This window comes from Agelaius phoeniceus, chromosome 7 (assembly GCF_051311805.1).
Source record: "Agelaius phoeniceus isolate bAgePho1 chromosome 7, bAgePho1.hap1, whole genome shotgun sequence".
Classification (NCBI taxonomy): Eukaryota; Metazoa; Chordata; class Aves; order Passeriformes; family Icteridae; genus Agelaius; species Agelaius phoeniceus.
This window is the reverse complement of record NC_135271.1, coordinates 31,712,331-31,727,696: the sequence shown is the minus strand read 5'-3', so window position 1 is coordinate 31,727,696 and position 15,366 is coordinate 31,712,331. Positions and strand designations below refer to the sequence as shown.

The 15,366-nt window shown below is 39.2% G+C and overlaps 1 protein-coding gene and 1 long non-coding RNA gene across 3 annotated transcripts in view; one reads left to right on the top strand and one right to left on the bottom strand.

Annotated features, from left to right (window-relative positions):
- LOC129122389 (bile salt export pump) overlaps window positions 1-15,366 on the bottom strand; it is a 29,717-nt gene that overhangs the window by 11,401 nt on the left and 2,950 nt on the right. Inside the window, exons 3-13 of one of the 2 annotated variants that reach the window (XM_054636187.2) lie at window positions 15,089-15,213; window positions 14,140-14,314; window positions 10,982-11,095; window positions 8,932-9,042; window positions 7,865-7,990; window positions 6,865-7,068; window positions 5,454-5,624; window positions 4,882-5,083; window positions 4,055-4,133; window positions 2,993-3,128; window positions 1,269-1,427 (exon numbers count right to left, since the gene is read on the bottom strand). In XM_054636187.2, the coding sequence (XP_054492162.2) occupies window positions 1,269-1,427; window positions 2,993-3,128; window positions 4,055-4,133; window positions 4,882-5,083; window positions 5,454-5,624; window positions 6,865-7,068; window positions 7,865-7,990; window positions 8,932-9,042; window positions 10,982-11,095; window positions 14,140-14,314; window positions 15,089-15,213 (1,602 nt within the window). The remainder of the gene's footprint in view (window positions 1-1,268; window positions 1,428-2,992; window positions 3,129-4,054; window positions 4,134-4,881; window positions 5,084-5,453; window positions 5,625-6,864; window positions 7,069-7,864; window positions 7,991-8,931; window positions 9,043-10,981; window positions 11,096-14,139; window positions 14,315-15,088; window positions 15,214-15,366) is intronic. The other variant, XM_054636189.2, reaches the window with a different exon arrangement.
- LOC143694521 (uncharacterized) lies at window positions 890-5,351 on the top strand. Its single transcript, XR_013183074.1, has 2 exons — window positions 890-1,349; window positions 4,903-5,351. It is a non-coding gene; the product is annotated as an uncharacterized LOC143694521 (long non-coding RNA).

The window sequence follows — 15,366 nt, the reverse complement described above, 5'->3', positions numbered from 1 at the left end:
TCACAGGATCTTAAATGCAAAACTGCAAGTAAATGTGATTCAAAGTTCTAAGCAACTTCCCAGTGAGAAATGTCTAAGCCAAAACAATACTCCCAAAAAACCAAACATCAAAAGGTCAATCTTTTTTTTTTTTGACAGATTGTTGGCACTACTCTTAGAATCCTTTTCTATCAGGAGCTCAAATGCTGGGTCATTCATTCATTCATTTGCTTTTTCCTGCCTGTAAGGTTTTTGACCTCCAACATTGTCTACATTTTAGGGCATATATTTTTGCAGTCATGTGTACCTACCATGACCTTGGCAAGTGAGTGAGAAGCACATCAGATGGGTAGCAAAACCACAAAAAACCCGTGGCATTCCTATTTTGTTCCCAGTGAATGTGTTGTTTACTTAATAAGATACAGCTTGAACAGATGGGATTTCTCTAGCCTAATTCTTGAAAATTCAGGACACTTTCCTAGGCACCAGTCAGAGCAGCACTGAATATCTTCAGGCAGCCTCCACTTCCCCACCAACTTGGCAAGCATTTCCCCAGAAAGCTTTTACACAAAAGGGGATGCATCCTTTTGTCTATCACCACAAGTTTTTGAAGAAATAAACACTCGTTGAACTTGACGTGTTTCAAGAGAGGTGGTGGTAGCGGATTTTGATAATGTTGTATCTTTTAGTGAATGTTAAAGTTTAAAGCCTATTCCTACTTCCTGCTTCCAAAGCTATTGATGCAGGCCTACTTGTTGCTGGTAGCTGTGGACCCAGGTACAATTACCTACCTCTCCCTAGGCATTCTGCAGGGAGCAGGCAGCAAAAATGTGCCTGAAATATGTAAACAAAAAAGTGAAGTATTTTTTAGATATGATCCAAAGCTTTCTCAAAGGCTTTCCAAGTCTGTATAAGAAAATTCTGCAGAGAATGACCTTTGCATGTGTCTCTCTCCACTGTACCTGCATGTGAGGTATTTTTTGTCTCATCTAAAATAAACTGTATGCAAGTATAGAAACCCATTCCCAACAGTTCCTGGAAAATGAACAAAAGAGATAATGAAGAACACATGACAAATGCTGATAAGCTTGCCCCTTTAAAGAGCTCTAATGATAGTTTGATGACAGTGATATAAATATCTACTGAATAATTGTTTATAGGCAAGAAGGTTAACCCCATTTTCATTATGAGATCCAAAGATTTGCCAAAACATGTCAAGTTAAGCATCATATATTCACTCTCCTCTGTTGCAGAGCTAAAATACACTTTAAAATGTTCCCATAACATACCCCAAGAATCTGACTGAATAACAAGGCATAGAGTGGATTGACGGCTCCATTCACAGCTGCTGCCAGAGATCCAAGCACCAGGTATGGCCATTCAGAGGCATTGTATTTCAAAATTCTGGTAAATGGTACAGGCTTGGCATCTTCCTCCACAACAGGTTCCTAAAAAAACCAGGTTGGATTTCTGAAGTGAATGCATTCCATCAGTGATTCTCTCCCTTTGACAGTGAGATAAAATAGCAAGCCTAGTTTGTTAAACTAGTGGACCAAACAGCTGCTCTAGCTTTGGACAGGAGGGGCAAATGGACAGGAGGATGCTGTCTGGACCTCTTTTGTGGACCTAATAAGTCAAGTTTAAAAAACACTTAAATAAACAACAAACTTTATCATGCCTGGGGGAAAAGAGAGAGATTCAGATCTTTTGCAGCTCTAATTGTTCCAGCTGCAGAGGTTATTTACAACCAGTTTGAGATTTTCTGCCACTGAAACTCAGGCTATTCCCTTTTTCAGCTGTCTCTAGACAAGGTGTGATGAAATACCCAGTGCCAAAACTTAAATTCCCTCCTCACAAGCAGCTTTATCTGTCACTCATTCAATCTCTTAAATACTATTTTAAAGTATTGTGAGTGACCACACTGATCAGACTGCATCAAATTAACAGGTATGTGATATCATTAAAACAAGAGAGATTTCAGAGTGATAGCTGGATTCAGGCTTTTTACATGGTAATTATGCCTCCCTTCTGTGAAACATCCTCAGACTATATGCTGAATTCCCATAATTATGCCCAGAAAGGGAATATTCATCATCAAATTATAACTTATCCTTCAGTTTGATTTGTACAGAATTTTTGTAACACTTTGTGTGCTCAGCCCTACTCATCTCCCTCAATTCATATGACTGGAAACAGCCAGACAAAAAAGACGCTGTGAAGACCTATCTTTTGGAAATATGGAGGGAGGAGTGGGTGGAAACATCTTGTATTTTCTCTTTTTTCTGAGCTGGTGTCAGAGTGATAGCACTCAAGCCCTCTATTTATCCACAGAATAGGCTTGGCAATAGCAAGAAGGGTAACTTCTATCTGCTGCTCTCTGTACTGAACAACTGCGGCCATGCAGATTGATGCAGGGAGCTTCAGAGGCACTTTGGAAACCCACTGTGTAAATTCCTACATATTCTGTGTCATTTTAAGGCATGCTGGCCTTTATTTTCCATGCCAGTTGATTGCATGAGGATACTGAAGTGAAAGGATTTTGGGTTACGTTGCAGTGAGGGTGTCTCTCTGCTCAAGTCTCCAGATGATTTTTAGATGAAAGTGAATTTATTCTTTACTGAACAAGAAGCAGTGCCATTTATATCGCTGAGGGCCCATTAATTACATTTCACCCACTGAGCATTTTGCTTTTTGTCCTTTAATTCAATTTTTAGGAATGTATGTTTTTCAACTAAATCTACACCATATTTACCAACAGGTAGAGAGCAAATAGCAAAATTTCTCTGCTAGAAATTTTATATGGACCAATAATCAAAACAGCCATCAAAGTGCAGCCTAGGGTTTACACAGAGATAAGAATTGAAGCTGTGGTTTTGTTTAAGGAGAGAAAAGGATCAAGCCAAGATGTACCTGCCAAGAACTCTTAAGGTAAAATCACATAGGTACAGGTGATCATTAATGAGTAATATAACCTATTCAGTTGAAAATTTCATAACAAACTATTGGACCTGACCTTTTTTGCTTTTCCATCATCTTCTCCATAAGAAGGGGCAAGATAGTTAGACTCTGCATGGTCTCCTCCAATAGACAGTGGAGGGTCAGGGACCACGTTAGAGAGCTGGGATCTTGAGCGCTGCCGGAGTGATGCTCTGCAAAGAGAACAGAAATGGCCTGCTCTTTACAGCTTAGTAAAAACAACAACTGCTTGCAAAGCAGGTGCAGTTTTCATGTCAATTAAATCAGAATGCACTGAAGCAATTCATAGGAATCCCACAGACTTTTTCTTTCTTGAATATGTTCTCTCAACTTCTCGGAAAGAAAATTTTTCACCAACTGGGACAAATACTTTTCAAAATCATATTCCACTCACACCACTCAGACATTGTCTTAGATGGACCATGTACTGTGTATTTGTTAAGTAAAACTGGGGTGTGTCCTAGTACATTTGCACAAGTTATTAAGACACCAAGTCAAATCACTACCAGTAATTCAGTCCAGCAAAACAGGAAGCTGAAACAAAGCACCTCTCTCTCTGACCAAACATAACTCTGCAATGTAGGAGATGTATTCATTTGCACATGCCTGACATAGGCTTGCCTGGAAGAAATAGTAAGTGTCTAGATACAAAAAGTCTGGCTGTAAAATCATCAAGTAGAAGCCATAATAAAAATGTGCTTGTGGATTGCATTGATTTCTCCAGTAATTGCACAGCAAGTTATTTTTCAAACGACTGGACAAAAAGTGCATTAGATATTACAACTAAGGCTGTATGTTAGTAATATCAAACCCAGAACATTAACAGAGTAGATCAAAATTGGAGACAAGGTACTACGGACAGAAAGGACCAAAATTAAGAGCCTTGCTATTTATCCATGAATTTCAATCTGTAACATTATTACTCAAGCTATCTCTTTGCAAGAGAACTCTATCTCAGTAAAATGCTTGCAGCCCTTCAACCCTCTTTTACATAGCACACAGAAAAGTTATTTATTAGGATTTTGGAATGGTGGGATGAAGTAGAAACATTGAGAGTAGTCTGGAAACATTGAGATTTACAACCATTTTTAAGACTCACCGCAAACTGGCCTGATAGCTTCCCCTGCTGAATGACTGAACATTCTCAAGATTTGGCTCAACCACATTATTCTCTGCTGCTGCAAAATACAGTATAGAGAGCTCTGAACTTAGTGCCAAAATTGAATACAACCTAAATACACTGTGGTTCTGCAAAAAAGTGCATAGCCTCCAAGCCATAAATGGAATACTTTGTATAAGGAAAGAGATGTATTATAACCTTGCTACTCAACCTACATGTTTCACAAGTTTTATATTTGTATTTGACATAATGAAGTTAACTGAATATTAGCCCAAGGACCGTCTCACTTCAGATGTGACTGCTAAAGTATTTTTAACTATTTTAACTCTGCAATTGCTCTCTTATTTCAAGATAATAATATCCAATGCATGCTTCACAAAAATACAACGGATCATTCTATTGAACCTTAATTTCCAGAAGCTTTAATTCAAATCTGCCTCTAGCAAAACACATAGGATGATTTCAGCATAGTCTGTAATGTGCCTGAATCCCAAATGCAGCAGAACAGGACTTTTGGCACTCAGTGAAGTTATAAAATGATGGATATTTCAGGTCAGAACTAATGTTTCAGGGCAGACTTATATTAGGAAGGTCTTTCAGTGCATATGCAGCAAAACCACTTTGGCATGGGCTATCAGTGTATTAATTCTATGAATTATAAAAATCAGCCATAAAAGCAGAAGAAAAAAAAAAGCAGCTACTAGCCCTCACAAAAGGTTAAAAAAAACCCAAAAAACTCCAAACAAACAAACAAACAAACCAACTCTGCATTCTGTGGGATTTTATAAAAGAAAACAAATGCTTACTTTGTGTTTCTTCTCTGTTAGGTGCTGTGTCTCCTTTGCTTTGTAAGGTCACCAACATGAAATAAACCCCTTTCCTCTGCAAGAGTTCCTCGTGAGTTCCCCTCTCTACAGCCCTGCCGTGCTCAAAGCCGACGATGACGTCGGCAGCTTTGATGGTTGACAGGCGGTGAGCGATGGAGATCGCCGTGCGGCCGAGCCGAGCCTGGGGGAGACAACAACAGCGCCACTCCCAGCACAGCAGCCTGAAATGCTGCCAATGAGCTCTGCAATCTAAAGGCTCGTCAAAATAACTGGCGTCCTTCTAGTGGGTCCTTCAGCCCACTTTAGCTCCATCCACAGCCCGCAGAGAAGCATCTGTTTCTGGGCAAAGGGAGCTATAGGTTTCTGTTGATGTCCCAATGTAAGTAAAAATTATTCTCAGTCCATAATACTAAGTTTCTACTTGTACTTATAAAACAGTTATTAAGAAATGCTTCTGACTGATTTGTTACAATCCAGGAGCACCCTCTGCAGAGTGCATTATAAATAATTTCTGCCCATTCGAGTCTGATTTTTGCTATGCTATAGCAAACCTTATGAAGCGCTTCTTGGACAATTGCTTCACTTTCATTATCCAGTGCTGACGTAGCCATATCCAGGAGCAGGATTTTGGGGTTTCGCACCAAAGCTCGAGCAATAGCTATCCTCTGTTTTTGACCTCCACTCATCTGGCTTCCACCCTCTCCAACATGAGTGTCAAATTTCTGTGTGAAGAGAAAAAGTTAAAGAGACAAGAAAAAAGCCTGTTAAGATCCTGGTGAAGGTGGTGGGAAAATGTCTCAGATTTGTCCTTGGAGTAGACTTGAAACACAAACATTGTTAGTGTAGCAGATTGAAAGAGCAACAGGTGAAATAACTTTCCTCATAATGTACAAGATCATTTTGCCTGAATCAGGTTTTCAACCCCATACCAAAAGTATGCACTTAAAAAGGTGAGATGTTCTGGTTCACCTTGAAACAGCTATATCAGCAGAAGCTGAAATGGAGAGGGATCACCCACCCACTCTCCATCAGATGACAGACAAGCAAACTTTTCCTAGCCTTGTCTGCTGATGACCTGTGACTCATGAACACTGTCTGTGATTCACGGGTACCATACTCTGGCAGCATTGGGTTCAGGTAGAGAATTAGCACACAAAGCCTGGCATATTGAGAGACAGGATCATTATATTCACTTAGAGCTAAAGCTTTTTTATTCCTCCATTTCCATGAAATAAATAGGGGCCTTTGAACAGCCTTTCAGTAAATAGTTTCCTGGAAGCCTTGAAATGCATAGATGGAGGATAAAGAGAATGTACTAATATTAGTTAAGGGTACTTGAATCATGTCAAACATTCACTGTTGTAACATGTCATTTCAGAAGCTACTTGGCAAAATAACATTCTAGGAAAGTAGAGAGCTCCATACTACCCAATTTGGGCTTTATAAGGACGAATAATTGAAGCCCTGTCATCATTAGGGAAGAAACTGGAGAAGAAGGAGCCTCCAGCTGGTTTACAGAGCTCGTACAAGGAGGTGAGGTTGTGAGCATCAGTACAGACAGGTGAAGTAACAAATGCTGGCTAGTGAGAGGCTGAGCTCTACATTGCTTTTGGCCTGAACAGAAACAGATCTCCAAAACATGAAAAATACAAATTTTTAAACCATGCTGTGATTATTCCCATAATATTGAATGTTGTGTAAATGATTCCTGAGGAATTAATTCTTTTCAGGGTTGTATTTTGGGGTGGGGGGGTGGGGGGTGTTTGCTTTTGTAACTTCATGGCATACATGGCATAAGACGTAAATGACTGTGATCAAAGGAAAGGTGGTTGCCTCCTATCTGAATTAATCTTATGTCCTTCCACTTGAGCACACATTGCTGCAGGCTAGGAGGGACAAAAGGACAAAAAGATTCTTTTTTCTTACCAAATTCTGCCAAACACTTTCCAAGGCATAGCATACCTGTGGTAAGTCCATGATGAAATTGTAAGCATTGGCCTGCTTGGCTGCTTGGATGATGTCCTCCATGGTAGCCTCGTCCCGGCCGTAGCGAATGTTCTCTGCAATCGTGGTGGCAAAGAGCACTGGCTCCTGCTCAACGACGCCGATCTGTGAGCGCAGCCACTGGATATTCAGGGAACGGATGTCGTGGCCATCCAGGGTAATCTACCATTAGAACATGGACACAGAATCAGGGAAAAAATCAGGGACGTTATGCCCTCCACTTCAGGGACAAAGAAAGACACAGTAGAAGTGAAGGGCCTGTGATGCTGTGTTTCCATGACCAGCATAAATATCAGATAAAGAAGGTGGTGTAGCGGTAGTAGGAATATTGGCTCAGAGTTGTGCTCTTTGATTTCATTTCCCATTTCTGCTTAGCACCAGAAATAAAACCAGGTGAAAAGTAATCATGAAAGTGATGATTATGTAATTTACAGTAATTTGTTTCTTTGTTTTTTATATGTTCAAATATAGGTCAACATGTACGTGCTTATCTGTTCCTATCTGATATAGGAACTCATAAATGAAATGAGATTTTGAATAGCTATAATTCGTATTCTTAGCCAAGCCATTACTAAGTAGTAATTGCATATACTTAAGTGATATTATGGGTTAATGTTTAAATGTTCAATACTGTGTTTTCCAGGAAACATTTTTCACTCCTGAATTATCATTTCTATAGGTATAGTTTTTACACAGATTTAGCACTGAATTTTTATTTTCTCCTAAACAAATTGCTTTTTCACATAATTGTTTTTATAAGACTACTAAGCACAGTTTTATAAAAGAAATGTGTGGAAAGATATTTCACTCATTTAAAAAATAATTGGGAAAAAATAAAGAAGAAGAAGAAATAAATGAAAAGGAAGTTAGTAGTATTGCTTCCCACCTTGGAGAAGAAACCATGCTATTCTTTCAGTTTCTAGGGCCAGAGAAACACATTGTAGGCTGGGACACTCACCATGCCATCAGTGGGGTCATAGAAACGCTGGATGAGCTGTATTGTTGTACTTTTCCCAGCTCCACTAGATCCAACAAAAGCTGTTGTCTCTCCTGCTTTAACCACCATGTTAAGGTTATCCAAAATCTGGATAGGAAAAAGAAAAGAAACAGAATCTATCTATTTTAATTCTCCACGGTCATACAACCAAGTGAGTATATTCTGTATCTTAAAGTAAAGATTCAGAGCAATTTTACAAAATTCAGAAAAGTATTATGAAGGAAAAAGATAAAGCAAGCCACATATTTTTACTCTGTTTGAAGACTTTGTAGATGCAGAGCACACATTTCTACAACAGGCAGGCAGATTTTGACCTTTCATTGTTCCTGTTGTTTATCATTAAGAACTAGTCAAGTTAATACACTAGAGAAGTTAATTAATTATATTCCCTTTAAAGAACACTCTGTGTGTATTGTGAATATATGCTACAGCATAAATATTAAGAATGTAACATGAAATTTTGTAGAAAAATCTGATACAACATGTGCTTCCATCTTTAGAAGTAATAGCACTAATATGCTTGTCCAAAAACATGCTTTTCCAAGGAGAATTTGCCGATTCAAACACAGGAGTAGAGAAAGAGTGGGATATACAGCCTACCCTCCTGTCCCTTTCCTAGCCTTTTAATGGGTCACATGGTGCATCCCCAGGGTAATGGAAGAGTTTTATAAAATCTCCTTGCACCATTCAGTTTATTACTTTGTGTTCTGTCTCGTATACATTGATACAAGGGCATCACTGATTGCAAGAGAAGCTGTACGCAGGTGAATTTGCCCAAAATTACAGGGAGTTTATGTTCAGCAGCAAGGAATATGCAGATGTGACAATGGATGTGTCAGAATGGTAAAATAAGCCAAACAGTAAGCAGAAGAACACTTTAATGGAAGAATTATTCAGTCTACTTTTAAGCAAAGAGTCTGGGCTTCTGGAAAATAATCTCTACGGAAAATCTAGAAATTGCTGGCACAACCAGGATATTTTTCTTGTTTACAATAATTGTGTTCACAGCATGGGTGGTGAATAATTACCTTTATGTCTGGTCTGGATGGATAATTGAATGTTACGTTATGAAATTCAATTTCCCCTCGTACTTTATCCAGCTTGTAGCCATCTTCTGACATGCAGTCAATGGTGGGTTTCTAGGATGAAATTCATTGGGTTATTTATTTGCTGTTAAACAGTCAAGAGTGCTGCAGTAGATAAATACAACACCATACAAAGCCATGGCACTTCTCCAGCACTTGGCTGCATGGAGCCAGCTGCAAGCTCTGCCCCAGGGCTAGCAGGCAAGGGACATGGGATTGAGGGCCAGAGTGATGGGGGAGTTGGCACTGGTGGGTAGCACAGACAAGAAGGATGCACCCTCTTCTCATTGTAGGCTTACTGCAAACACCACGGCCAAGGACTCAGGCAGTTTTGGCTGGAACTGAGTAGCTGACTGACAGAGGCATTCTGACTAAGCTAATTTAGCCAGCTCCTCAGGGATAAAATGGCACTACCTCACTCAAAAACATCCTCTCACAGCACTGAACAACCAATCTATTGCTGAAAATCTTCAGGCCTTGCCCCTTGGCAATTAAAACATCCATCCTTGTGCACCCAGTCCTAAGAGCTGAAATACTGTCGTTTTCCTAAGAAGTGCTTCAGGTCTCACATACTTTTGGCCAGGTGTTGGGTATTGTGGATTTCTAGACATGAGCAGAGAACTAAGAAATTTGAGGAATCACAAATAAAATTTTCTAAGGATAGATTTCTGAAGCATGGAATACAAACAGTAAATTAAAAGTATAGCAATGAATATTTGATAATTGAAATGTGCATGCCTTTTTAATATAGCCTAACAGATTGAAAGGAAAGTTCAAATGAGAAATGTGTATGTTCTAGGATGTTAAGAACAGCTACAAGACTGGTTTCACTTTAGGAATATAACTTACTTAAGTTCTGATACTAATCTGTGATGAAGTTTCACTGATCCTGCAAATGGGAACCTCAACATGACTAGTTTTATTACCAGGGCAGAGCTGTGCTTGTACTGTCTAATCACAAATCTACAAATATGGCAAGCAGATGGATGTAATTTTTTCACCCTTTCTCTAGATAGATGAAATGTGACGTTTGTTTGCTTTTTTTACCCTAAGGTTATGTGACTCAGCCTTATTCTGAATATTGTGATTAATCCTTACTGTTGCAACTCTTTTTGATTTTAATTTTTTTCTCAGAAAAATACATCCATAATCCATCTCTATTTTCAGTTCATTTTAGAGCTTTAGCTTATGAAGTGTGCGTGTTTTATCATTATTACAGAAGTTTGAAGGGTTGCTAAAAAGTTTTAGCATTACCATAGCCTTATGTGCTCTGTAGAAGACAAGCAGCATTTTAATGTGTTTACACAGCTTTCAGCACAATAAAGCTTGTCAGTGAACAGAGATAATACATACTTTAAGAAATCAGCAGTATATTTCCAACCACTAAATTTGTAAAGCTATAGAAAGGAATCTTCAAGAAAGGAATCAATAAATGTCAGTGGCATCTCAGGGTCTCTCATACAATTATTTCAAGTATCTGTTTAGATAATATTGTGATTAACATTTATGACAGCTGCATGATCAGTGCCTGTGCCCATTTGGTCCCATTTCTGCTCAGGGTAGCTCTGGGACAGGTGACAGAGGCCACCTTCACCACTAATGCCAACAGAGCCACAGCTTTTGATGCCATCTGGAGTGTGGGAGCTATGGGATGGTTGCTGCAAGTGTGGTTGCAGAGTGGCTATTACTGCCTGCCAGTACACCTTCCATGGGCCAGCACTGATTAAGTAATTGCCTGTAAGGAGAAATGGGAACAAGGAACAGCAGCAGCCAAGGTAAAACGTCAGAACTCACAACCAGGGCACTCAAGAAATCTGTTCAATGTGTTCTTTGAGTCCATGTGCATCCCACTAGACTTTTCTATTGCAGTCAGTTTTTCCTTAATGAGACTCATTTTTCCTCATTTACACTGCAGATAAAACTAGTACCACTTCAGCCATATTTAATTATTCTTGCACTACAAAGTAACACAGCTTAGAAATGCATTACTTACTTTATCTATTGTCTCAAAAATGTTTGTTGCAGCCCCACGACCAGTGGCAAATGCTTCCAGACAGGGAGATGCCTGGCCAAGATTTAATGCTCCTATTAAAACACCAAAGAAAACCTGAAGAAGTGGAAAAAGAAGTTAACAAAATATGACATCACATTTTTACTATAGCTTACAGCTTAGACAGGCAAACCCAACTACAGTAGCTTTATGACTTCTCATGCATCTGCTGAACTGAAGTGATCCACTGTATGAGCATTATTAGCCAACAAGAAATAAATAAGCGCATTTCAGAAGGTATTTTTGCTGTCTTTTACAGATCTGCTTGAGACTGAAGTAAATCAACTCATATTTGTCTTTGCCTAAAAAGTTTGCATCTGGGTATTTACTGAGATGCCACTGATGTATTTTTAAGCCATCTCAGTTTGACTGGGTGCCTTTTCCTTGAAACAAGAGCTAGAACAGGACATTGGTGGGAAGTAGATTATTTCAGAGATGCCTTTCACCAGTAAGCAAAAATAGAAAGAAGCTTAAACCACTGTATTACAATCTTTGTATATTGCAGCTCCTGTGTGATCCAATACTCACAAAGCTTACTTTTGAAGGAAGTACCAGCTATAGAGAATATTTTTTCTTTGTCTCACAGAGAAATTAACTGTAAGGGTTCCTACAAACACTGGATAAGCCACTTTTTGATGTGAAAATATTCTATCATTTTGGGTGAAGATTTTCTACAGGTAAGATGTACCCAATGGGCTCACAGTTTTAAGTCCTTCTCTAAGAGCCAAAATGAAGAGTTACTCACTAATAATCCCCTTCTGAAAGCCCAAGTATCCCCTTTTTGCCTAAGCCTAGGACGACATGAGAGAAAATGAGCAACAGCATCTGCTCTTCCTGGGAAGACTGACAGACAATAAAGGCAGCTGGATTGAGTATTGAATATCAGAGGACCCTTGAGTCCAAGAATTCAGCCCTGGTGTGTGGCCTTGTGATCAGAAGCAAGTGAAGCTGTAGCATATCAACTAAAACACAAAAGTGTTTGTTAGAGATTTCCTAAGAGCTGCCAATACTTCATTTCTATGAAAGCTTTATATGAAGGTTCTTAAATATGGACAGGAACTAAGACTGCAAATGCTGGCAGGGGCTTCAAAGAACATGACACTGGAAGGTGGTGAACATAAAGAAGGTAGAGGCTTCTTTAGCACTTGTACACCACATAGATGCAAATTATTTCATTGTCTGTTTCTGCATTGTATTGTAAGCATAGCTTATTCTTCTCAGTGCTACCATATGGGGTGTGCTTTTGAACACTTTTTGACAGGTTTTTTTCCTAGAATTTGCTCTGTTTAATTCTCCTTAGTTTTTCAATTACAGAGGTGTTTTGGCAGAACAGGTTATAAGGGTTGGACAATACCTTTGGTGTAGGCTTTTGGTCCATTTTGTTGCTTTATTGTGGGTGCTGGTTTGAACATTCACCCTGCACATAAGGACATGGAATGCTATGTCTGGTATGTCACCATTTGCTGTAGCCTGGCCTGCAAATTCTGCTAAGAAGCAATCAAGGACCCAGCTACACTTTTGGATATAACCCAAACAGAACTCAGGATAAATGGGGCAAAGTGTGTAAGGAAACACTACAGTTGAGAAAGAACATAGGACAGTAGAAAGAACATAACAGTACATAGCACTCAGTTCTCCTTTGCAGTATAATGTTTACTGGGAATATCGCTGTAGCTAAAGTGGAGGAATCTACTGAATGCACACTGTGCACTGCAAAGGTCTTCACTGGGATGTAGAGATCATGCCATACATTTACAGTCAGCTTTATTACCAACTGATTTTCTTGTGGGAATGAGTCTTAAAGCAAGGGGGTTCTAAGCCTGTCAGAGTCTGTCATGAACAGGAAGGAGCATGTTCTGTACACCTGGCAGAAGAAGAAGGGAAGGCAATACTTAGTACATCTCAATGCAGTATGGTGGCTGTATGACTTTCTGAGAGAGCAGGAAAAGCATATTTCAATGTTTTGTATCTAGAAATTCCCCCTCCTGCCCCCTGCCAAACTAGGAGTGTATGGTAGAAAATACGAAGTAGAAGAAAATGACTGGAAGCTGTGAGGAAAGGCATAAGGGACACTCTCTCCATTGGCAGCTACAGTTTTTCAGCTACAGGGTAGCTCCCCACTGTTTGCCATTTGTCATTTGGAAACACTGGACTATAGCAAGGCAAAGAAATTGCTGATTTTGTTTTTCACAGCACTGCCTCATATCAACTATGGGTATTGAGAGCTGGTGCAAATTATTTCCTCCTTGAACAGAATGACTCAGGTTTACAATGTTCTCAGGGTAATTTGCCAAGTTCCATTTAGCAGGAAACTTTGCTCTGTGTGTAGCAGGTGGTTGGGAACTCTGATGGTATGCAACAGGCAGAGAAGGAGCAAAAGTACATGTCTCATCAGAATACCCAGCACTTACTAAGGTTCAGGAAAAGTTGTTCTGAGTTTGGACTGGAGTCTGCCATTTGGGCAGTCCTGGCTTAAGCAACCAACCAAAATACCTGTAGATGTTGGCTTTGTTGCATTGAGGCCAGAAGTGTCTGAAGCACCTACTGAGCAGAAGTGAATGCATTGAGTGCCATGCAGGTTAACACAGTTTTTGTACATGCTGTAGGAGCCACAGCCAGGTATGTTTTTATCTGCATACATGTTTACATGGCCTTTGTAAAAACAAAACAACAGGAAATGGTTTCTCAAAGGAACACAAAGTGTTCATGAGAAATTAGATGTGACAAGGCTTTCTTTGGTTAGGTGTCTCTTTACCACAACATTTTTCATCATAAAATTCTTCAGAAAAGCCAACATCCCAGAAGCCCATGCTGACCCACAAAATGGAAAAGCTAGTTTCAGGCCTCTGATAGTTGTGTGGGCTGTCAAATGAAGGCATTATTCTGATAACCATAGGTAATATTCAAAATATTTAAAATAAACATAGATTTTTTTTTTTAAATCTTATCCACTTGTGTCATACATATAGTGAGTAATGATCTTTAAAAGACATAAATAATGTTTGTTACCATGGAGCCACCAGACACCAGAACAGATATGTGTTCCAGAATTATTATTTTAAGAACAGTCCAGAAAAGTTGCATCAAGCTAAATTGAGTACCTGCAGAAGAGTGCCAGGTGAATATTCTTCTTCCTCAAGGACAAGTTTAGAGCCATACCAAAAGGCTAATGCATAACTTAAAAAAATTATACACCACATGTAACCACTGAATAATCCCATTATCATTCCTTTTCGAATTCCCCAGTGCTGAGCAAACACCAAGTTCTTATCATATCTGTAGAAAGAGAGAAAAATTAGGGGGAATTAAATAAATTTGACAGAAATTTCAAAATGAGCAAAGATCATATGACGCACCTTTGATGACTCAGCAGAATGTCCACACATAAGGTCGAAACAGAATCACTCTGAAGTGAGAGATCACTGCTGAAACCAGCAATGCTCCCAGATCATTAAATCCTTGTATGTTCTAGTGTAACATGCACAAGAAAAGCCACACTCATTGCAGATACCTCATAAAGGGGTTTGGAGTTTTAGCAGATTAACACAGGATTTGACAATCTGGCCAACACTCCAGAGCACATCCTACAGCCATATTATGTTTTCATAGAATTTAAGAGAAATTTGCAGAATTTCTGATGTTTTTCTGATGAAAAATGATGTCATGATTGAATGTCATCATGAGGATGTCCTGATGAAACTAATTCTCCTACTTAGCTTGAAACTACTCAAAGTTTCCAGATATGCTGCAAAAGTGATACATCAGACAGCATTTAGGGAAAAATTTGACAGAATGTTCCTACAAGTAAGGGTGAATGAAGATAGTATTGCTGATGCTTTATTTCTCTGATAGACTGAATTATAAAACTAATTCTCCATACACTACTTGAAACCTAAATTTCTGAAACATACATACATTTAAGTTTCAAAGCTATTAGATAGTCATAGTTGTAGAATATAGCAATTAATTGTTATGAATCTGATGTGCATTACAGCATTACATTGCTTCAGGAAAAAGAAATCAGAGACCTTAGAGTTTGTTCAAACAAACCTTTCAACTTCTTTCTTCTCCCCACCAAAAGCAGCCACTGTTCTGATGGATGAGAGCACTTCGTCAGCCACAGCTCCAGCTTTTGCATAAGCCTTTAATTCTCGGCCTGTTAGTTTTGCCACAGCCTACAAAAGCATAAGCAGTGCTGGTTACACCTGAACTTCAGGTACAGAAAAGGACAGAGATGAGCAATGCTGGCTATCACCCTGTGCTGGCTGCTCTGTACTGGGTCACCTCCTGCACTCCAGGCATGCTGCACACTCAAAGACTTAGATCTT